This window comes from Rattus norvegicus, chromosome 1 (genome assembly GCF_036323735.1).
Source record: "Rattus norvegicus strain BN/NHsdMcwi chromosome 1, GRCr8, whole genome shotgun sequence".
In the NCBI taxonomy this organism is placed as follows: domain Eukaryota; kingdom Metazoa; phylum Chordata; class Mammalia; order Rodentia; family Muridae; genus Rattus; species Rattus norvegicus.
This window is the reverse complement of record NC_086019.1, coordinates 236,426,837-236,451,080: the sequence shown is the minus strand read 5'-3', so window position 1 is coordinate 236,451,080 and position 24,244 is coordinate 236,426,837. Positions and strand designations below refer to the sequence as shown.

The window sequence follows — 24,244 nt, the reverse complement described above, 5'->3', positions numbered from 1 at the left end:
GGGCCCAGGCTGACCTTGAACTCAGTTTGCCTTGGACTCTTCATATAATGAGCAATAATACATTTTCCTACAGAATTGCTTTGACTAATAAGTAAATAAATACACAAAAGTACCGAAGCCTGAAATAACGAGATGGACATCTACCCCACTACTGAGTACTACCAATTATCAGGGATCTGCCCAGAGTAACTGCTGAAAGCCTAGGGCCTGAAGCTGCCATGTTTAAATGCAAGCTCCACCACATAGTACTTCCAACAGTCAAGTTCCCCGGCTGTTCTCTGTTTCCATCATACCTGAAAAATAATCCCTTCACATTCTGCAGTTCCCCCTCTCTATGTCCCTCTTCGCTGCCGTTAGCCATCTCAGCTGTGTGGTCACTGCTTCTCAGGCTGAATTCAGGCTGGGGATTGTACCCCAAGCCAGCCTCAAGCTTACTCTCTTCCTAGCTCAGTCTCCTGAGCATGCAGGTGGCAGGCATAAGCCAGTATATTTCATTTAAAAATCCTGGACAAACACCCTTGAGCTGTATCAGGTCTGCTTTCCAGTTCCCTCACTCTCACATCAGTGTTGGGAGAGGAGCCTGCTTTCTACACTGTCTGTCAACTAAGTGGCAAGGACAAGTAGATTTTACACAACTATACCTTCTTTGCTGGAATTCTGTCTTTAAGTAATACATCTTACATGTTTGCTCTTTAAAGGTACCTACATTTTATGGACTATTCTTGAAAACTATACAAAACTATTACAAGTTTAAGTTTAATGTTGGCTTGGTTTGATGACCTCTATTTAATCTTGGGTAGTTTCCCTGCATGTTTTAATTTTTGAATTGAAAGCCTATTCTCGGGGTGGTTTATCTATGGGAACCCTTGGAGCCTGAGTTAAGAGAACATCTCTTTCCCTTCAGGTCGTTTGCTTTGTTTTTAAGGCAGGGTATCACATAGTCCAGAATCGCTTTCAACTCCATGTATAGCTGAGGATGTCCTAAAGCTCTTCATTCCTGCCTCTCTCCCCCATTGCCTGACCTATACTTATGGCTCAGAGGGTGTTTTTCCAAAACTGTGCATGTGTTTTCTCCCAAGCACCTGTGGTATGGTCTTTAACTTCCTGGCTTGGTATTTCTCAGATCGTGTAAGTAATATAACAAAGCCTAAACTCAAAAGCTTATAAACTCCTCTTTTTTCTCTCTAAATCAATTAAAACAGACAATATTCGTTTTCTTCTCCTCTTGCTAGTAGGCAAGCATTTCACACTCAATTCACTGGATGCATCCTCTTGCAGGTTCCAGCTGTATCCTAAGTCTCACTTTTAACTCAAGTCCAGGATTAGTCCTTTCTTTGTATTCTAACCTGATACAAAGACCAGCTCTCACCTTCTCACACCACACACTAGTCAAGCTGTCACATCCCAGGACTATTCTGCCTTCCGTTCCTTACAGATAATCTACTGAATTACCTTTACTTGCTTCCATACATGGGAACTAAAACAGGTGTCTTTAACTTAAATTTCCCAAAGGAATATTTTTAAACTTCTGAGAAGAGACTATATCTCCATTATTAATTAATTCTAATTTATGTTGTAAGATTGCATATTTTCTAAGATTATAAATTTTATAAATGATGAATCTTGAAATTCAAGTACAATTTAATAAGTTATAATAAAATATGTCAAATATAACGTGAATGTACTTTTCAGCTAAGAAACTTAAAAAGACATTGCTTTAAAGGGACAAAAAAAAAAAACACCCAATTATCAAGATGAACTTACAAATATCAAATCTTCATTCCTGATTTTGTGAAACACCATTTGATTCACATTATTATGCCTCTGTAATGTTGGTGAGAGCTGAACATCAGAAACACCATTTGTTCTGAAGACAAGAAGGTTTGATTTATCTGGAAAAAAAATAACCCACAATGTAACTATTTCATATGTGGTTAGGTCTGTAAATAATCAAAGCACAGCAAAACTATGACCTGCTCCAGATAAATGACACGAGTGTACTGTGTTATTTTAGGAATTTTATTATTCAACTCTGACTGAAATACTCTTACTAGCTAATAAGCACATTCAAATATACAGTCACTTCTTAACAATTTATTTTCTAGGAATTTTAAAGAAATTATTTTAAGAGATTTACAATCGCTATTTCATTTTAAAAACAAGAAACTAAAATCCTAAAGGCACATGAAAGAACCAGTCACAGGAATTAGTAGTAGAAGCTGGTGTTCGCTCTCATGTGGCACTGCCTTTTGCCTACTTCTGAAATCTCCCCCCACCCTGTGCAAAGCATGACAGAGCCTCTAGACTAACAGGAGAGTTATGTTACCTTTCGGCTTTGGAGGACAGCATTTGGTGAACTGGAAGATGATACTGTCTGAGCGCACAGTTTCCATCTGGTAGCAATTCAAAAGGTCCTTAAGACTACTGAAGTTCCTCTTAGTCCCACTGAGGTTGTACTCTCCATTCTCATTCTTTGTAATCAAACAGTGTTTATATTCAATAACATTTTCTCGCTGTGTAAGTTTAGTTATAAAAAGGAGAAAAATCACAATGGTAATTATGGAGATTATTCAGTCAAAAGGGCTATCAAAACCCAACCAACAGAATATCTCCATGGTTAAGCTCTAAGTCCTGAGGCAGTGCCTCAGAAGGGCTTTAATCGTGTGCCACACCCGCCATCTGTAACAGGTTCCCTCCCTGTCTAACACTGGCACAGCACACCGACCTTCATAAGCTCTGCTTCCCCACCCCTGTTCTGCCCATCAACACACCGACGTGATTGTATCCATCCCTACTCACTAAGGTGACACAATCCTTCATGGCAAGGTCCTCCCTAACAGGACGAACTCCTTTAATTATCTCTAACATGACATTTCTAGTTCTATCTTACAAACGTGTGTCGTATGTAATAAACTGACTACTTCACTCGTCTTCATAAGCTGACCTGCTCTATTACTGTACTCATCCGACCTGGAGCCTTTATAAAGTACCTGCTAGTCCCTCCAGGCGATCCCTCATATGTTCTCTAATCTCTTATCACACCTATTAGACACAATGATAGACATAAAAATTTGGGCTGTTGAGTAAATAACTTAACAGTTTATGTAATGGTGACGTGATGAGATAAATACACCTACATTTAGACAATTCCTTTCCTGCACATGCTGAGTACAAGACAGGTGATTTTATGAAAATATTGAGTAGCATTCTATATTTTTATAAAATAAATCTAGATTTGCTACAAATCCTCTCAAGATTTAGAGCACGTAGTTGCCTCATATATATTTTAAAGATAACTATGGGTAAAAACAGTCTTAGACGAGATCCAAACCACACGCGCTTACAGTGAAGGTCCAGTGCACTCTTACATACATTGTATATGTAAATATTTTCATTTTTTGTGAGCAGACTCGAGTATACTTAATGAAATACCACTTGACATATTGCTAATACTCAAACATCAAAAAATAAAATATCAGAAACAAAGGCATTATATATTTATATACTTATAGATTTATTATTAACCTTATGCATCATTTATTTTATAATATATTAAGATATGTCAAGCATTATTATGCCAATTACCATCTCAAGAACTATAATTCTGAGTATTAAAAATGAAATACTTCTTGAGGGAGAAATACAAGTTACACAACATGTTGCTATTAATAACTGTGACACACTAACCTCAACGGCAAAGGTCAGGAAGTATTTGTTGAAGTCCTTAGGGCTACATCGAAGTACATACAGTCCAGTCTGGTTTCCTGCCTTCTTTAGTTTGCTGATGGCAAAATCCATTCTGCAAGGTAAGGAGAGATAACATGAATGGCAGCACATGTGACCATGACAAAGGCCACAACAACCAAGTAAAAATCAGTTCTCAGAACACTCCCTACTTTAGATTTTTAAAATTTGTTTTCAAGAGAAATAAGTATATCAAGTTATTTTGTGGTGAGTTCAAACCAACTCAAGGAATAATTATATTATTTTAAGATACTATGAAACAATACAACCTTCATAAGCTCTGCTTCCCCACCCCTGTTCTGCCCATCAACACACCGACGTGATTGTATCCATCCCTACTCACTAAGGTGACACAATCCTTCATGGCAAGGTCCTCCCTAACAGGACGAACTCCTTTAATTATCTCTAACATGACATTTCTAGTTCTATCTTACAAACGTGTGTCGTATGTAATAAACTGACTACTTCACTCGTCTTCGTAAGCTGACCTGCTCTATTACTGTACTCATCCGACCTGGAGCCTTTATAAAGTACCTGCTAGTCCCTCCAGGCGATCCCTCATATGTTCTCTAATCTCTTATCACACCTATTAGACACAATGATAGACATAAAAATTTGGGCTGTTGAGTAAATAACTTAACAGTTTATGTAATGGTCAATACATGTAATGACGTCAATACAACGTCATTCATTTTAATGTTCTGCTTTCTTTTTACAAATTGAATAATTTAAAAGATATACTCCCATAGAATTTCTCATGTCTCTTCTATCACAGAAGACTAATACAAAATTACCTTTCTATATTTATGACAGTATCAAATCTAACAGAAGATCTGCCATGACTAGAAAATACTAGTCCAAAAGTTTGCTATATACAAAGTGAATTAGTATGTGCATAAAATTCAAAGATGCAGCCCTTGAAAGCACGATGTAATTTACATAACAATAGGAGTGATGCCTGCAGAGGTGGTGGTCACCTGGTCACTGTCCAGGAGAGATGTTTTATCAGGCTGAACAAGCAACCAAGAGCCACCCGGACACGGGAGTGCCAGCTGAAAGACTGCTCAGGCTGGACTGGCCTGTGGCCATTTCTGGGGATTTATCTGACTGTCCTGTGATGTGGGAGGGTGCAGCCTACTCTGTGGTGCTTTCCTTAGGCAGGCGGACCTGGAGAGCAGGAGGCTAGTAAACAAGGATAGTTAAAAAGGAAGCAGGGGTTTTTCATGCTTCAGTTCTTGTGTGAGCTCTTGCTGATTTCCCTCCACGATGGACTGTGGACCTGGGATTGGTCCTCATGCTAACCTACTAGCCAGCCCCTAGAACTGCACTCTGAAATTCAGCATTACTCACGAAATTGGGCCGTGACAGTTGCTGTGTATGTTTTCAAGCACGGCTGGAGGAGCCACCTCTTTACAGAGGTAATGGTGTGCATCCGCAGTTAGTCTGTAATACCCGTCAATTAACGACACAAATGACAAGGCTTCTTTTAATGAGCTAAGTTCTATTTCCTAATCAGAAAAGAGAAGGAAAACCGTGGAATTAAAATCAATGAAGTTCTAATGTTGGAAATTCTCTATACTCTAATCTGGTTGATTTCCTCTAAATTGTTCAAATATTTTTTATAACTTCCAATTACCCAGCATCATCTAACAGATCCTTCTACCTGACATGCAAGACCCTCCCAAACACAGCCTTGGCCCACCCTCCAAGTGAGCCACTCAACATCATAATTTAACTGTAAATTTCAATGACCCTGCTGGGACTCAACTAGAAATCTAATCTATATAAAGATTGAGATTAATTATAAATATGAACATTTATTTTTATATACTGCTCAGGCTAAAATACATGTACTAGAAACTAAAGTGATAGGATATGAAAGTATGCTGCGATTTTTTTTATTAAAATACATATATATGAACATATAATCAATCAAAAATGTGGCACCTTATCTAATAGAAAAGTACATACACATTTTTAAAAGTACTTATGTTCCATTTATCAAAATATTCAAAGTAATAATTTTTAAAAGCCTATATTGAATTAAACTTAAACAAAAAAATTGAAAATGATCATTAGAAATTTTAAAATATTTTTGTACAATGCAACATATTAATATCTCTTTTTTTTTTCTTGGTTCTTTTTTTCGGAGCTGGGGACCGAACCCAGGGCCTTGCACTTCCTAGGCAAGCGCTCTACCACTGAGCAAAATCCCCAACCCCATTAATATCTCTTAAACTGGACACAATGGCACATGCCGTTACTCCCAGCCCTTGGGAGGCAGAACTGTGAATTCAAGGCCAGCCTAGTTTACAGAATGTGGTCCAGGACAACCAAAGACACATAGTGAGACCCTATCTCATAAAAAACAAAAACAAAACAACAAGAACAAAACTCCAAATTAATTTCTAAGTTGACACAATCTCCAGGGAGAATGGCAACAGGTACTCCAGTTGATATACATGGAAAAACTAGACAAATGTGGGATTCTGAACACCAGTGGATTCGATGTAAGAGAAATGATGATTCAAGCAAAACAGAAGGATGTCTCCTCCTACCTGCCCACCTTCTCATCTAGTCCCAAATGTGCAAACAATGAAAGGTTTGCTGGGCTGGCACTTTTTAGAGCATACTTACACCTCTAGTCGAACTAGCTAAGTAACTTTGGTACTGAGACTATTACACTGCTAGTGTGTGCAGCGACAGACTTACCAAGACCTTCCCGTCCTGCTTGTGGACGGTCACAACTCTACTTTCAGTTGAGCATTCCTGATTTGCTTGCTTAATACTGACATCAATAATATCAGGAAAATCACAATACAACTGTAAATCCTGCAACCAAGAGCATTTAGGAAGTTATAGGGACATTTCAAAGCTTGAGAGGGTGATGACAGTCACTTAAAATTCTTTAAAAGGCATTGATAGCAATGTACAGGCTTTAGTGGGATCACTTCTCCTAATATTGACTATGTTCATGTATCTTGTATTGACTTAAAAATGAGAACATTAAAGTATGACAGTGTGATATAGAACTTAACCCAATTAATATTAAAAAGAACGATTGTCAGAAAAATGGGGAATTATCAACTATTGTAAAAAATAATACTAAATCACTGAAATCATACGAATGATACATGTGAACAAGTTTAAGAGCTGCAATGCAAATACAATAAAACTTATTATTGAAATCAGTTAAACTTTTTCATTTAATTAGCTTTATGATTATATTTAAATTTCAATAAGTTAAAGAATAAAGGAAACAATGTTGACTTTATAGTCATTACTAATTATTTTGCCACAAAAATTAACAAAACATTTAAAAACATTGTGATACAAGCTATAGTTAGAGCTTTTTTACACAAATACCATTTCTATCAGCAGAGAACATCAAGAATTTACTCAAACAACCACATTTACTTTGCTTTTACGGACATTCTACATAAATAAGAAAAGCAAGAATGTATCATTAGGATTACCTGTTCTGTCAGTGTCTCACTTTCCTTATGTTTCCCTCTTGACCACTGAATTCCACCGTTTCCAGTTATTATAATGGTTGCAAAAATCTCCTCACCTGAAGGACCTCTTGCAGATTCTTTTACTTCAAACTGTTCTGTGTAGAAGGCAGACTGCAGGGTCTCCAGGTTTATGAGATACTTAAGTTTTAGGTTCCTGGCAGTGGCTTTGCACTGACTGAACTGCTGAATGAACCTGCGGAATCTGTACCTTATCCGCTTCCGAGTTAAAATGTGATAGTCCTGGATCTTCGCTCGCACGCACTTCGGTAAGAACGTCTTGTAGCTAGAAAGAACAAGTACACGGAAAACAAAACAGAACAAAAGAGATTCAGATTGGTTCCTACCTTCTCCCACAGTAAGCAGGTTCAGCATAGCTACCATTTAATACATATGCTAGAAGCCTTAAATTTCCGTTTGATGTGCATTTTCTGAGTGACAGCACAGCTTATAATGTGACAAATTAATGTTCTTCCTTAAGCAAAATGAGTGCTCAGTCTAGATAATAATAAAGTCTCTAAAAGTTTGTTTTCTCTAATTACCTTATATGCCTGAAATGATTTGTAAGTTTGACCATTTATTTCTCTGTGCTACAAATATCTCCTATAATGCTATACTTCAAATTTTATCTGAATTCTGGATGGTTGGACACTGTTGTTTGCCATATAAACACTATATTGTCTGTATTATTTTGTGAGCTTAGCGTCAGTAAGTCCTAACAATTTCATTCTACTCAAGTCAATTCCTTTTGGAAATGTTGTAATTCTTCTGTATTTTCATTTCTATGTACGATAGCCTTGAGAAGATAGCTGTGTTTCTGACGTACATCTGCACTTAATCTCCATGCACATCTTTACTCCAAGCATCCACCTCTTAACTGGCTCGTTCTTACGAGGAAAGCTGTCTAGTATTTGCTCTAGAGGTGAGTTAGGGGTTCCAGCCTGTGTTCTCTGAATATTGTGTGCGTCACTTCATAAGATCATCTATACCATCCTGGGCCTATTCAAATGCTAGACCTTAGACTGAGTACTCATTATTTTAAAGGATTTTTTAACTGACAGCTACAAAGCCATTAAAATTCCAGCTATGTAATTTTATAATTAAATGTCATTTAATTAGTCTATGCCTTCGAGGATGCTTACACCCTTTCAATGTGAGTGGTGAGGCATGGCCAGAGCTCCTCAAGTTGCAGAAATTGGTCATGATAATATTATAGATATACAATATCAACAAATATTTTAAAAATCAGAATTTTGTTTTATTTTTTGGAACTGACTGGTATTACCAGAGTGCCATAGCTTATACCTTTTCCCAGTCTGCACAAGGCTCTCAAAGCTGTGAGGTCCAGTAGCCACAATTGCTAGAGAAAGCTACTTTACAGGGCACCCGGGTTATGTTCTAGGCTGATAATTACCACTTTCCCACAGCTCCATCAAGCACACTCTTCTACAGCACTTCTCTGTTCTGTTAATTTACCCAAGTTCCGCAGCTATTTTAAACCAAACGGTTTTCTGTTTCAAACCTCAGTAACACTCTTCCTCACATTCTTTCTCAACAAATGCCTTTATCTCTTCGTGCAGACTGTGTGTGCCTGCTGGGGTGAGAGGTCTAACTGGGAATTCTGTGAGATTTCTGCTAACAAATCTATACACATTCACACTCATTTTCTCCTTCCCACCAATGTAATAAATTAGGTATAAACCTGCAAGATAAAAGCTATTTCTTTAACATGTATCATCCATTCATACTTCTCCTTCCTATAAAACACACACACTGAGAAAGAGAGAGAGAGAGAGAGAGAGAGAGAGAGAGACAGAGAGAGAGACAGAGAGACAGAGAGTGACAGAAAGACAGACAGAGACAGAGAGCTCTCAACCATACTGTGTATTATTTCTCTTCTACCCACATGTTTATGTCTTCCCATATTAAATTTCAGTTTGTCTTGATTCCCGTCCCTTGCAGCAACAGAGTCCGCAGTGCTCGGTGAAAGAGTTTAGGGAGTCATTCCCATGCTCTTGCTCAGCTCATGCCAGCATGGCTCCGGGGCACCATCCAAGGAGGGGAGGGCAGGGGAGGGCAGGGGAGGGCAGGGAAGGGGAGGGCAGGGAAGGGCAGGGGAGGGGAGGGCAGGGAAGGGGGCAGGGAAGGGCAGGGGAGGGCAGGGAAGGGGGCAGGGGAGGGCAGGGAAGGGCAGGGGAGGGGAGGGGAGGGCAGGGAAGGGCAGGGAAGGGCAGGGGAGGGGAGGGAAGGGCAGGGGAGGGGAGGGGAGAGCAGGGCAGGGCAGGGCAGGGCAGGGCAGGGCAGGGCAGGGCAGGGAAGGGCAGGGAAGGGAAGGGCAGGGCTCTTGCTACAGTCCGGAAAGCCTCCCTCATTTACTAAACACACCTGTGTTCCTACTTGCCTCTCTCAGCAGCATTCATGCCACTATCTTTCTCTCCTTGTAAGTCTCTTCCCTTCACCTCCTTGATTTTATTACATCTCCTTGTCCATTCCTTGTCAATCTCCATTTTGGATTAATGGTAGTTATGCTTTGTGAGTAAATACTGTGTAATTCCTCAAGACTCCATGTGGACCCTCTTCTCATCTACTGTCTTTTTCTCCAGACTGTCTCTCTCACTGCCTTGCTTTTCTCTATCCCTGATCATTATGCTCTAAACCCATACACCTCAAAGGCAGGTCAGTTTGCCCATGCAATGTATATGCCTCAAAAGTTCCTCAAGGAAGGTGTCTAAACAAAGTTATGAGTCCCCCTAGACTTCTTCCCAAGTATCCTCTTAGTCTCTAAGTAGGAATAAATGGGGCATACCATAATTCACCCATTTCCATAAGCCCTGGAAACCTAGGTTACCTTTTGTTTCACTTTTCCTTACAGTACTCTTCTGTATCAATCTATCACTTTCTTTTTCTCTCTCATTCATTTTTCTCATAGTAACCCAACCTATCACATGTCCTGGAGGAAACACTAAAATGGCCTAGTTTCTGATCAGCTCACATTTCATTCATTTGACCTCTAACTTTATATCTAGTCACTTTAGTTCTACAAATAATTCGATCAAGAAATTAATAATAAAATAATAATTCACAAAGTATAAAAAAGCATTTATAAGTTTTTAATGTGATAACTTGTATCTGGAGTCTTATCTTGCATCCAGAATATAAAAAGAATTTTTACATGCAATGATAAAATATAAATACATTGATTTATTTAAATACATTTAAAGTGAATATAAATGACTCACTTTAAAAATTACCAAGAATTTAAATGAACATTCTTCAGATAAGATATGCATTTGGTCAGTAAGCTTTTCAAAGGCTACTAATCATCAGTAGTCACAGGGAAATAAAACCAAAACCACCATCAGACACCACTAACCCCTACCCGGGTGGGAAAAGATGAGTAATATGCAGGGCATAGCGGCCCATACCTTTAATCCCACCTCATGTGTGGCAACGGCAGGCTTACTCTGTGCACTCTAGACCACCTAGTGTACACACTTCACTGAGTTCCATGTGCACTCTAGACCACCCAGTGTACACTCTGAGTTCCATGTTAGTCACAGCTATGTACAAAAACCTTGCCTCAAAAAATGTAACAAACAAATAAAAAGACAAACACTAACAAGTGTTGGAAACGTTAGGAAATTCTTGTATCACCCATGGGAATATAAAATGATATAGTTGCTTTGGAAGGTTTTCTCAAGAAGGTAAATTTGAATTATCACATAAGTAGAAATTCTACTTAGAAATATTTAAATAAAAATCCATATCCTCAAAGCATCACAGAAGCATTATCACACACACACACACACACACACACACACACACACACACACACGTATATTTTTTAAAGTAGACATTTTACAGCCATTAGGGCTAGTCTGTAGAACCCATTATGAGTCTTCCAGTTTGCAGAAAGTTAAGTCCAAATTACTTGTATAAACGTCATTGTTGTATGTGTCCCCTCACACTCAGAATACAAGTCTTCCAGGTTATATTCCACATAGAAATCTAACACACATAAATTATGAACCATGATTTGAAAAATATTGCTCCAGATCATGTGCACGATATAAGAACTAGGCATGAAATATTATGCCTTCAAGTATTTCTTCCATTATTCTGAACTTACCTAGTCTTTTCAGAACAAGTAAACCAAATAATGAACAACTGTGGTATTATATACCCCCAAAATGCAATTCTTCTACAGAGTGACGCTATAGTAAGAAAGTTTGCCGCCATAATTTTTATCTAACTTCTGAGTGTGTGGAGTATATGTGAGGGAGTGTGTATGTGCTGGTTATTTGCTGTGCAACCTCAAGGAGGTTAGACGTCAAGATGGGGGTCATTATCACTTCCCACCTAATATTTTTTAATTAAAGTATTATTCTATGTTTTGCTTGCATGTATGTCCATGCATCAAATGCATGCAGATGCCAGCAAAGGCCAGAGCAGGGAATCAGATGCCCTTGGACTGGAGTTACAATTGACTGTGAAACTACTATGTGGGTGCTGAGAATCATCAGACCTGGGTGCTCTTGGAAAGCGGCCAGCGCTCGCGACTGCCGCCTCATCTCTCCAGACCCTATTTAAAGTTTATTTAATATTACTGTGGGTGTGTCCATATTTGGGGGCCTACTGCCATGGCACTTGCTTGGAGGTCAGAGATAATTCTGTCAGGTCAGTGGTCTCCTTCCAGCTTTCTGTGGGCTTCGGGGACCAAGCTCAGGTCATTGGGTTGGTGCAGCAAGCACAAGCCCCTCTACCCAAGAAGCCATCTCTCCAGCCCCTCTACCTTGTTTGACAGAGGCTCTTTCTGAGACTGGACCTGTTTCACTGTGCTGACTGAAATGGTGGTCAGCAACATCCTGAGGTCTGTCTGCCCTTAGCTGCCCAGCTCCAGCTCCAGATGCACACTGTCATCCCAGCCTGTCCGTGGGCTCAGAGACATGAACTCAGACCTTCTATCTGTGCAGTAAGTGCTTCACTCACTGGGCCATCGCCATAACCTCTCCATTTCATTATAAAAATCAAAACGTGTGAGCAAACACAGGAAATACCAGTAAAGTATATAAACTACCCAACGCTTTACAAGAGGACATTACCTGATGGAGTTATAGACAGCCAGGGGAGTCTGGTCCTTCTCCTTAGCTATTCTCATCATGTCTAACACTGCCATGCCAAGACATTCTTCCTGAGTTTCGTGAGTCACAGGTACTTTTATCCACCCATGAACAAAATCATGCCGCCACTGAAAAGCACAAATGACGAGGAAATGGCTCAGATTTTACTGCTGCACTTAATTATGTTGTATGCTATAACTTCTAAAATATGCATTTAAAGGTATTAAGTCAATTTCTGCTTTTATTTTTAAAATATTTTACCACAAAATATTGACCAAGGTTCATGTACAAATAGAAACTGATTTAAATTGGGTTCACAGCCTATCTTACTTTCTCTTTTCTTTCTTTTTGTCTTTGTTTTGTCTGTTTGTGTTTAGAGACAGGGTTTCTCTGTGTATCCCTGGCTGTCCTGGAACTCATAGAGATCCATCTGCCTCTGTCTCCCAATGGCACGATTAAAGGCATGTGCCACCATTGCCTGGTCTTAAAGCTTTATCTTAAAAACATAAAGAAAGCCTAAACTAAAATAAATGTTAATTAACCAAGTGTACACTGATTTCAGCTCACATGGGAGGCACCGTGCTAGACTTTGAGTGGAATACAAAGAAACATAGAAGGTGGTCTTAACCCACCAAAAGGGCCAGACTTTTTTTCTTGGAAGCTAAAACACAAAAGCAGATGATTACAACGTCAGGTAATATAATGCAGAGTACCACACAGCAGATACTTTAGGAACCGAGAGACAGTTAAAAGTGTATACAACTGGCATAATTAAAAGGTTTCATGGGAGGTTTGAAGCCTGATGTGATTTTTATGATTCGAAGCAGAGCAAAGACATGGAATACAACAAGAAGAGAGCACAGGGCGCCCCAGAGAGCCTGGGATGGGCGCCCCAGAGAGCCTGGGACGGCTGAAAGTGCTCGTGACTGACTACACACTCACAATGATGCAGTAGAAGTTTATGTTTTCATTTTGTTTCATTTTTGTTTGTTTTGTTTCATTTTCTTGAATTTGTCTTATCATGTTTCTTTCCCTGATAACATAGTTAAAAGGAGCAGCCCATGAAAATAAAGTAATTTAAAAAATTTCACTTACTGTTTAATTCAAGATAATAAATAGAGTAGACTGCAGTATGAAATGTTCAAATAACACTACAGAAGTGTATCACCATGAATAGCGGAACGCAGCTCCCACTCTAAGGATCAGATCACTTGAGGAGACTAACAACTATCACAGCTCACTTCTTGTGTTGTAGAGGAATCTTGTTACATTTTTACCGCCTACCATCTAAACATGAAAGTATCCAAAATTTATTTATTAAAAACTCTATAGAATTTTACCATCCAACGGCCACATGAATTGTATGTTAAATTTATTCTACCTTTTTAAAAAAATCCTTAAAGTGACTTAGATCCTAAAAGAAAAAAAAAGTGATTTTGGAAGGGTCAATCCAAGCAATCATTATAAAATACATCTGTAAATCATGAGATTGAAAACTGTTATCAAATGGACTATGCCTTTATCTCTTTATACCTGGTGCCTAAGTTAGAACTGCAATCTTCCCACATGAAGCTTACTTACCCTACTTAAGATATATACTATCTAGGAAGAAAGTTCTGGTTTAATACACATACAAAAAATTAATATAATTATAATTATACCTGAGCAAAAAGGTAAGACATGACAAAGTCGTCAAGGAGAGGAGCTTCAGCCCCACGAGATACTCCGTACCTATAGGTTCTGTTGCTGCCACTGCAGTACCAATGAGGAAAGTAAAACCTGCAAGACAATTGGAGCATTCGATCAGCCCCCAGAGTTCAAGCATAAACACAGTCAGTCCAGGCACCCTCAACACACTAAGTTATTAATTAATGCTGTGCTATAAAACACAAACAGCAGTGTTGAATACAGGCTGTGAAACAAAAGGCTTTCTGTGTAATAACATAACGATGATGTCAGCAGAAAACACAAGGAACAGAGTAAAACACACTGGAGCACATCTGTAATCCTAACTCCAAGGAGCTGAGGCTGGAGAAGCATGAGTTTGAGACGATCCTGGGTTACCTGGATAACACTGTCTCCATAAACAAACAAGCAAACACAGCACCAAGCAAGAATAGCGGCAAAGGAACGTAAGTAACTGAAGCCAAAGCCCACCGCCTGCCTCGGTGTAATATACAACAGGACGTAAGAGAAGCAGTCAGAGGGAGCTGGGGAAATGCAGGTGTAAAAGAGCAGAAGTCTTAGGTCCAGTAACACTGAAAGGCATCAAAAGATAGCAGTCAACTCTGCACACAGGTAATTTCTCCTTCTTTAGGAAAATGAACATTAAAATGTATCTTTGAAAGAAAAATGAAGTACATTCACTTTTGAAGCTAAAAGCCCTGAGATGTAATTCATCTACATACGGCTTGCACATTACAGTGTTGAGTGATTTGTAGTATTCAATGTGGTACAGTATCACCAGTTTAATTTTACATGTTTATTCTTTCTCCATGACTGTTAGCGATCACACCCAAGTGAGTCACCCTGTCAACCCCCAGCTAGAACTACCACCCTTACCATCCTATTCTACTTACTTTATATTTGAAGTAATGGCTTTGCTATGTTGTCTTTTTATATGACTTCATTTACTCAGCATAACATTTTTAACTTTCATCAACACTGTAGCATGCACTTTTTCCTTTCTCCTAATGAATACTAGATTTATGATGTGCCTTATCTTACTCATTCGTTCATCACTTTAAAAGCATTTGAGTTGTTTCTGTTTCTATGTTAATGTAGGTAAGAGTGAAGAGTGTTTTTGTGGATGCATGTTAGCAACACTGTATTCATCTTTGGGAGAAATGGCCAATCTTTTCCCAACATGGTGGTACCATTTCCTTCTCACTGGCAGAGTGTGAGCATTCTAAGTAGCACAGATAATCTTCAGCATTTGTTACTGTTTGGTTATTGTCTGCCTGTCTGCTTTTGCTATCTTAGAGGATGGGTTGTTACCCAACAGCACATTTGATTTACATTTCTCACAGGACTAATGGTGCTAAGCTTCTTTTCAGATGCCTACTAGCTATTAGCATGCCAAACATTTCTTTGGAGAAATATTTACTCAAGTTCTTTGCCTTGAACATACATGAAATGTGATCTCCAAAGAGGCTTAGTGCACCATGGATACTTGGAATAGTTATTACATTCTCATTTCTTCTTTTCTTTTTTTTTGGATCTTTTTTTCGGAGCTGGGGACCGAACCCAGGGCCTTGCGCTTCCTAGGCAAGCGCTCTACCACTGAGCTAAATCCCCAACCCACATTCTCATTTCTTAATCAAGTTTCTAATTTATTCATTGTGCTGGTTAGAATTTTTGTCAACTTATATAAGCTACAGTCATATGGGAAAGGAAACATCAATTAAAGATTGCCTCCATAACACTGGTCGGTAGTCCAACAATTCCTGATTAGTGATCAATGTGAAGGGCCTAGCCCCCTGTGGATGGTTCCACTTTTGGGTAGGTGAGTCAAGGTTGTATTAAAAAGATATCTGAGCAGGTCAGGGGTGGTAAGCTGGTTCTCCTTGGTCTCTACATCAGTTCTTGACTCTAGGAGTTCCTCCTTTGAGTTTCTGCCCCCTCTTCCCTTCAAGATGGCTGTAGGAAGAAATAAACCCTTTCCTCCCTCAGGTTGCTTTTGGTCAGAGGAAGTCTGGGATACACGAGTTCCTGTCTCAACAAATAAAAATAAATAAATAAAACCATCCAATAATGAACAATAAATACTACACATATTATCTCCTTAATGAGGTACATGCAAGCTGGTTAGAAGGCAGTTTATGAAGAGAGCTAGGTCTGAGTTTGAACTCGGATGCTCTTTCCAAGCCGTAAGAGCATGAATAACTATGAGTAATGTGTCACAGCATCAGACTCTTAATATTTCATTAAGTCATAAGCAAACTAAGTAACACGTAAGTGTCTGGAGAATGACAGCTGTTTGTAAGACCAAAATTATTTCTTTGCTATCCTTTTATAGAAAAATAATCTGGATTTTTTTCTGAATATTAATATTTTTCATATTGCCATATATTGCTAAATGAATTAACAGACACAAAAACTTTCAACTTTACAAACTTATTTGTAAAAAAGAATGCTGACTGCTTCTTACTGCACACACACCACATTTCCTGGGAAGCTGGCAATATTCCAGGCACTAAGGACTGATTTTATACAAGCTATTTTCATCTGGTTTTCTTAATTCTTAATTATAATCAAAAGTCATAAGGTGGAATCCCAACAGAACAAAACATCATAATTATCACCGTATAGAGCCGACACTCTCTCACTTTGTTTTTTACTAATAGGCAAATCACTTAATGTCAGAAAGTACCTTATTCTGTAGAGTATATTATGCCTGGTTGACTCATCTATGTGGAAGACATGATTGGGTGGATACCAGATCCTTTCTGTTTCACTCATTAAAGCAAACATATTATGATACACAGGCGTAATACCTAGAAATGAAGCATAAAAGGGACTGATTATAGATAGCAAGCAGAGCATTTACATAACATGCATAATCTGCCATAACGTGGCAGGACCTAGAGGTGACTCATAAGGGACTGATTGCAGATGCAAATTCAAGGACATTTACATAACACAATATGCCAGAAACCTTGGTGACAGCTCTAAGAGTCAGTAGAAACTCCAGTCTCAGCTGAAATACTGCGGGGAAACACTCCTTAAAACCAAGTATTAATCAAATACCCCTCTCTATATTTTAAAAATAAGACTACTGGTATTCTTACATGAAGATAAAAATACAATTTATCTAGCTTTTAACTGTCTTCTAAAGAAAGTTTCCAAGTAACTCTTAACCCCTAGGGAAAAAATACATTGTCTGAGTATGCACAAGTACACATGTGTATATTTTAACTGATACTATCAAATCACTGAGATAATAACAAGCCACTGAATTGTTTCAAAAGAATGAAACATTTTCATATTAAAATGGTAAGTTTTACACACTTGTTAATATTGTATCTGATATGCTTTTTAAAAAAATTGTAGGGCTGGAGAGATGGCTCAGTGGTTAAGAGACTGAAGGTCCTGAGTTCAAATCCCAGCAACCACACAGTGGCTCACAACCATCTGTAATGAGATCTGATGCCCTCTTTTGGTGTGTCTGAAGACAGCTACAGTGTACTTATATATAATAAATAAATAAATCTTTAAAAAAAATGTAAAAGCCAACTGAGCCATCTCACTGGCCCATTATAGGCTGAATGACAACCCAGCTATCTCTTTGGCCCCAAATACTTTTCTGTCCTTTTCCCTTTTTGCAATAGGGTCTTATGTAGTCCAAGCCAACCTCAAACTCTTCATGCAAATGAAGCTGACCTTAAGCTCTGATAGGACAGCCTCCATGTACCAAGTGCTGGGATTACAAGCGTGTAGCACCACATAAGCATCTCTTTCCCAGATACTTCACAAAAGGCAGGCTAGAGCTCAGTGATGGGGAGCATATCTGGGATATGTGAGGTGTTAGGTTCAATTTCAAGTACCAGAAAAAGAAAAGACAGTAGGGGGTAGATATGTTAAGAGGCACATAAAAAAAGGAGGGCTACAGACCTAGCTCATCAGTTAGGAGTACATACTGTGCTTGTAAAGGACCTAAGACAGCTGCCACGACCACCTGTAACTCTAGCTCCATCAGGAACTGATAACTCTGGCCTCCTCAGGCATTCGCGTGTATGCACACATGTACGCCTACACACACACACACACACACACACACACACACACACACACACACACACAGAGTTGAAAACAATAACACCCACACAGCAGCTTACAACTCTGTAACTCTAGTTCCAAGGGATCCAATGCCCTCTTCTGATCTCCTTGAGCACCAGGCATGCATGTGATACACATACATACATACAGGCACACACATAAAATAAATATAAAAATATTTGTAAAGGTTGAAGGGCACTGGTCTAAAAAGTACATTGGGGTTGGGGATTTAGCTCAGTGGTAGAGCGCTTGCCTAGCAAGCACAAGGCTCTGGGTTCAGTCCCCAGCTCCAAAAAAAGAAAATAAAAGTACATTGAACATAGCAATATAATAATATATATTATTTTTCAAGCATATATTAAACTATCCACACACGTGCATATATGTACATAAATGCATCAAATAATCACCTGGAATTTAAAACAAGTCTTCACAAATGTGAAAAAGTAAACACACACACCTTTTCTGGCCTTTAAATCAGAATTGAGTACATAACAATAAATCCCATACTGAAACCTACGTTTCACAAGAGTGTTTTTATTATAGCAATATTTTCATTTCTTTCTACTTTATACATAAATGGTATAAACTGATAAGATTTAAATTATAATTTGAAACTCAGCTATCTGTAGGTGTGTAATAATTTCCACAAGTTATAAATGTTATTTAGTAGCAGTTTTTAAAGGTACCCTTTATTCATTCCTTCATTTACAAATACTTCAATATACCTCAGAGGTCAAAGAAAAAAATATTCATGTCAACGAAATTTAAATGTACTCATAAAAATTAATTATCAGATATTACTCCTTACGTTAAAAAATATACAATGGATGTGATTCTCAAGAGAAAAAATGACATGTAGTAACCTGTTTACATTAGACAAGAATAGAATCACCTGGGTGTCATAGATGGGTATCAGGACATCAGAAAACACAAGAACAATGGCAGAAAGCTCAAAGAAGAAAATGTAAGTTAAGGGTCGAGTCTGCAGAGACATCTCAGCAGTTAGAGCACTTGTTGCTGTGTCAGAGGATCAGAGTCCAGATCTTAGTATCTGACAGGTTGTCCACAACAGCATGTAACTCCAGCACTAAGAGAATGTGCATACATATTCATGTGCTTGTGTACACACACACACATACACACACACACACACACACACACACACACACACACAGATTCAAGATTTTTTTTTATTATTGTATGTATGAGTACACTGTAGCTCTCTTCAGACACACCAGGAGAAGGCATCAGATTCCATTACAGATGGTTGTGAGCCATCATGTGGTTGCTGGGAATTGAACTCAGGACCTCTGAAGAACAGTCAATGCTCTTAACAACTGAGCCATCTCTCCAGCCCATACAAAGAGTTTTAGAAGTGAAAGTTAATAGTGCAGATTAAACAAAAATAATCAATGATGTTGATTTTCTTTTATAATCAACAAAATTAACAGCCATTGTCATACCTGACAAGGAATAAAAATAGGCACAAGCAATTTATAAAAAGCTTAATTAAAAGCAAATTGAAAGACAAAGTGCTAGAACATTACACCAATATATTTGAAAAGCTGGACAATCCAGAAAAAAATGATAACTTTTAAAAATATTTAGAGATTAAAAAACTAAATAAAACTATATTAAAGACATAGAATCTACCTACATTTTTTTAAGGGGAAATAAAGGTGAAAGAGACTAAAAGGGAAGTCTGGAACGAAGGCAAACAACCACGTTCAGAAGTGACATGAGAACATAACCAAAGCACAAAAGGCATTTCATTTAACACAAACACTTTAACACAAACTTATACTTATCAAATAAATATAAGAGACTTAAACCAAGTGCTAACGAACTGAATCGATAAGTGTTTTAAAAAAAAAAAAAAAAAGCACAACATAGTTTGTTGTTCATCTTATCACAGGATTGCAGAGAAAGCCAAATTAGAAAATTCTATCAATGTAATATATCAAAATAACACTATAGAAATCAAGATGGCAAAATGATAAGATTTAAATCCTAAGAACACTGGTTTGTACTTTATACTTATATAAAATATTAATTGAAGTATTTTATAATTAAAAATCAAGATTAAAAATGAATAATGGTACAGAGAGAAAATATTATTTCTAGTAAAACAAATCCACATGACGGGCATGCAACACTGTGCGTTGAAGGAAACGCAAACGAGCCGTACATGACAGCACATTACACCATTCATCTCAGCAAAATCAACAAGACTCCTACCAGTGCTGGACTACAGCTGCTACGACTGTCAGAAATACACACGGGGGTAGCAAAGCAGTATCTAATTTGAGGACCTTGTGTCTATAAAATGTTTAAACACTTCAACCTAGCACTTCCTCCTATGTCCCTGTACTCCTGAAGGAGCTGTGACACAGTAACAACGCAGTACATAAATTTCAGGAAGAAGAAAACCTGTGAGAGTGAGAGCCAGGCTTTGGATTGTTACCAAGTTCAACAAAACAACTGGCATAAAAGTCACTGGCTTAAGTAGATTTCTATCAATACTTTTTAAGAAAAGCAAGATGCACATTAGAATATCAATTTCATAAAATTACCTCAAAATCCTAAACCTGTGGGAGAGGTGTGCAGGACATGTGAGTAGCCCATAATCACAGACCAAAGTGAAAATTCCCAGGAGACCACTGCCCTACTTATCAGGATGGGACTGAGTGAGAAGTAGGAAAAGAAACTGCCATCGCAGAGGATTCCTAAGCCTGGGACGAGGGTGCACGCACGCCTCTCAATCCTAGCACTACTAGAGGCAGGCAGAGCTCTGCAAGCAAGGTCAGTTCAGTCTACTTGCCAAGTTCCAGGACAACCAGGGCTACATGTTAGGAACCTGTCCCTAAAAAACAACAGGACATCCTATGGGAAAGTGGAAAAAGAGCTGGGGTGAGTGGATTAGAAAACACTCGATGCCAAGCTGAAGGGAAGGGTTCACTCTATAAATGAAATCCCAAGCTACAGTAAATAGTGAACTATGGAAACCAAAACAACCACAAAGGCATAGGGAGCAGGGAAGGACGCCACTCACAGACAGTATTTTGACTGTTGATTTTAGATTGAGAAAATGCTTTAAAGTTTGAAATTCAAGTATCATCCTCCAAAGCTGTGGTTCTCAACCACCTCCGTAATGCTGGGATCCTTAACAGTTCCTCATGTTGCAGTCACACACACCCCCACAGAGTTATTTTGTTCATAGCTGTATATAACTTCATAACTGCAGTTCTGCTACTGTTATGAATTGTAATATAAATATCCGATATGCAACTCCCAAAAGGGGCTATGACCTACAGGTTGAGAACCACTGCTCTGTGGCAGGCTGATAACATCGTAACACACATCTTTAATTCATATCCTTCATTATAAAAATTATATGATTCCTTCACCCACTAACTACGCTTTGTAAATGTAATGCTTTAGGTATGTAAGGGCTGATGGGAGATGAAACTGTCCAAGAAGAGGCCATAAAACACCTTCCATTTTATACAGAAAAACACTGAAAAGATAATCTTAACTACCATTTGTTTTAATGTAAACATACATAATTTTAATCGCTATTCTTAACTTATGAGTTTTTGAAGAATAAAACAATACCATGATTTTTCCAACAGAGAACCTACACAAAATTTAAAAAAGCTAGTTCATATTCACTAATCATTAAGAGAAGTGTATAGTATGTTTCTGAGTGCTTGTGGTGGGGTGGGTGTTTTACATGTATGTTTGTGTGTGGGGGTGTGCTTGCCTGTGCATGGACATGGGTAGAGGCCAGAGGTGACCTCAGGCATCTGTCCTTGATGCAGTGTTTCCTTTCTTTATACAGTGTTTCTCACTGAAGCTAGGTTCATTGTGGCCAGACCAGCACAGCCCTGGGATCTGCCGGTCAGGCCCATCCAGCTCTGGGAGTTAACGGAACACACGATTGTGTCCAACTTTTACATGTGTTCTACACAACTGAACTGGGATCCTCATGCTTTCACAGTGAGCACTTTATCCACTGAACCATCTCCCTAGTGCCAAGATTTTTTTCTGTTTTTTGCAGACAGGGTCTTGTCATGCAGCCCAGGCTGGACAGAAGAAATACAATGTAGACCCTCTTACTTCAGTTTCTAGGGTGCTAACAGGCATGTCCACTATACTCAACTTGAGGCTAAATGATGAACGCTAGTTTTATACATTAAAGTATTAACATATGAAAATATATATTGGTAGAAATTAATCTGAAATAGGAGTACACACACAAACAAAATAATAAAATGTGGTGTTTGTAAATCATGTTTATTCACTGATTTCTCTATTCTAAAATTAAAATTAAATTTTGTATTTATTTCATTTTTATTAAAAGTTTGCCAACAGAGTTGTCCTAAAAGGGAAAAATAAGTAATGAGAACTGCACTTCATATATTTTTGGTAAGAAGAATATAAAGAAACTTTACGGCCACTGACTCTCTTTTGTTTTCTCATATGCCAAATCCAAATTCTTTTACTTCTAATAAAAATCACTTCAGTGTGTTTCTCTCCCACACCATTACTCGCCAAAACTATGATTCCGTTCCCTGTTCCCGAGAAAGGCTAATCATCACTGCATAAACATTAGCAGCTCCTTGGAACAGGTGAAGGCAGGGATTGAACATTCAAAGCTGAACTGTGTGTGATGCTGCATTCCTACAGTCATGACTACTCCGTCCTACAGTCACGACTACTCCGTCCTACAGTCACGACTACTCCGGAGCCCACGGCGGGAAGCCTGCAGGCCCACCTTGGCTACACAGCACTGCCAAGGTTATTCTGAGCAATTTAATGACACTGTCTCAAAAAAAAAAAGGGACATGGAAATTTGTAATCCAACAAGCATGATTAGAATAAAGAACACATAGAGAAAAGCACAGGAGAGAGATTAGAAATGATCAAGGAGCAGTTTGAGAAAAACCTTCAAGACAGCCTTAGAAGAGTGCAGCGTACGTGAAGGCAGACCTGGCAGAAGACAGCGTGAGCAGAAGCACAAAGAGCTATAAAACAGGGGAATTCTTGGTCAAACAGAAAGGAAGGAAACAAGTAAAAGAGATGAAACAAATAACAAGATAATGATTATATCAGCCACTATATTAAATGTAAACAACAGAACTAAAACTATAATAGTCTCAATCTGGATTTTAAGATTTTGTGTTACTTATGAAGATAAACTTTAAGTATAAAGTTTGGAACTTAAAAAGAAGGAAATACTATATACTATGCAAACTAAACTGAAAAGAAACCTGGTTCAAAAACATCAGGGAAACTAAACTTCAATAAAAATATTCACTGAAAAATGGGAGTTTCCAATCAATGTGAAATCTGAAGAATGATAAATAAAATTTATCTGCAACAATAAGATTGATTCGGATTACATGAAGCAAAATTTGTTTGAATGAAAAGCAGCAGCACATTTCAAAATCTCTCAGAAGCTGGCCAAAATAGACATATAAATTCTAACCCAAGGATCAATTTAGTTCATATTTGAGAATAATATGCCTGCTAAGCTCAGAACATACAATTTTCAAATGCATGTGGAACGTTTTTACAACATAGTTGATCACCTGGGGCTGGATAAGGGATCAGCATTTACTCCAGGACCCAGCTCCCACATGGAGACTCGGGCCAACCTTAAGTGCAGTTTCAGGAGATCTGGCATCCTCTTCTGGCTTCTGTGAGTACCAACATACATAGGGTATGCATAAACATATGTAAGCTAGCTATTCATACACATGAAATAAAAACATAGTTGATCACCTAAGACATTACATGTCAGTGAATTTCCAGAGAATACACACTGGTACAGAAAAGAACTAAAATCATGAATACAAGAAGAATCAGGCTCTGCCCTACAAAAAACATCCAGGTTTTCTGTCTCAGTTGATGTAGCCAACCAGCTTGACCTGGGACCCTGTGTCCCCTGTTCTGCTTTTTGCAGGAGTGCTGGCTGCTGGGTACGAACACTGGGCCTCACACTTCTGCAGCTACTGCGTCATACACAGAGCAATCCCCCCAGACCTCTGCATTCCTGCTTGTTTTCACTCTAACTTCTTTTTT

At 38.4% G+C, this 24,244-nt stretch overlaps 1 protein-coding gene across 2 annotated transcripts in view; it reads right to left on the bottom strand.

The window, feature by feature from the left end:
• The window catches only part of Jak2 (Janus kinase 2), a 59,865-nt gene that overhangs the window by 17,689 nt on the left and 17,932 nt on the right, over positions 1-24,244 (bottom strand). Inside the window, 9 exon segments of one of the 2 annotated variants that reach the window (NM_031514.1) lie at positions 1,765-1,892; positions 2,327-2,513; positions 3,688-3,799; positions 5,095-5,252; positions 6,457-6,576; positions 7,221-7,542; positions 12,359-12,504; positions 14,038-14,155; positions 16,749-16,872. In NM_031514.1, coding sequence (NP_113702.1) covers positions 1,765-1,892; positions 2,327-2,513; positions 3,688-3,799; positions 5,095-5,252; positions 6,457-6,576; positions 7,221-7,542; positions 12,359-12,504; positions 14,038-14,155; positions 16,749-16,872 — 1,415 coding nt within the window. 2 annotated transcript variants of the gene reach the window in all.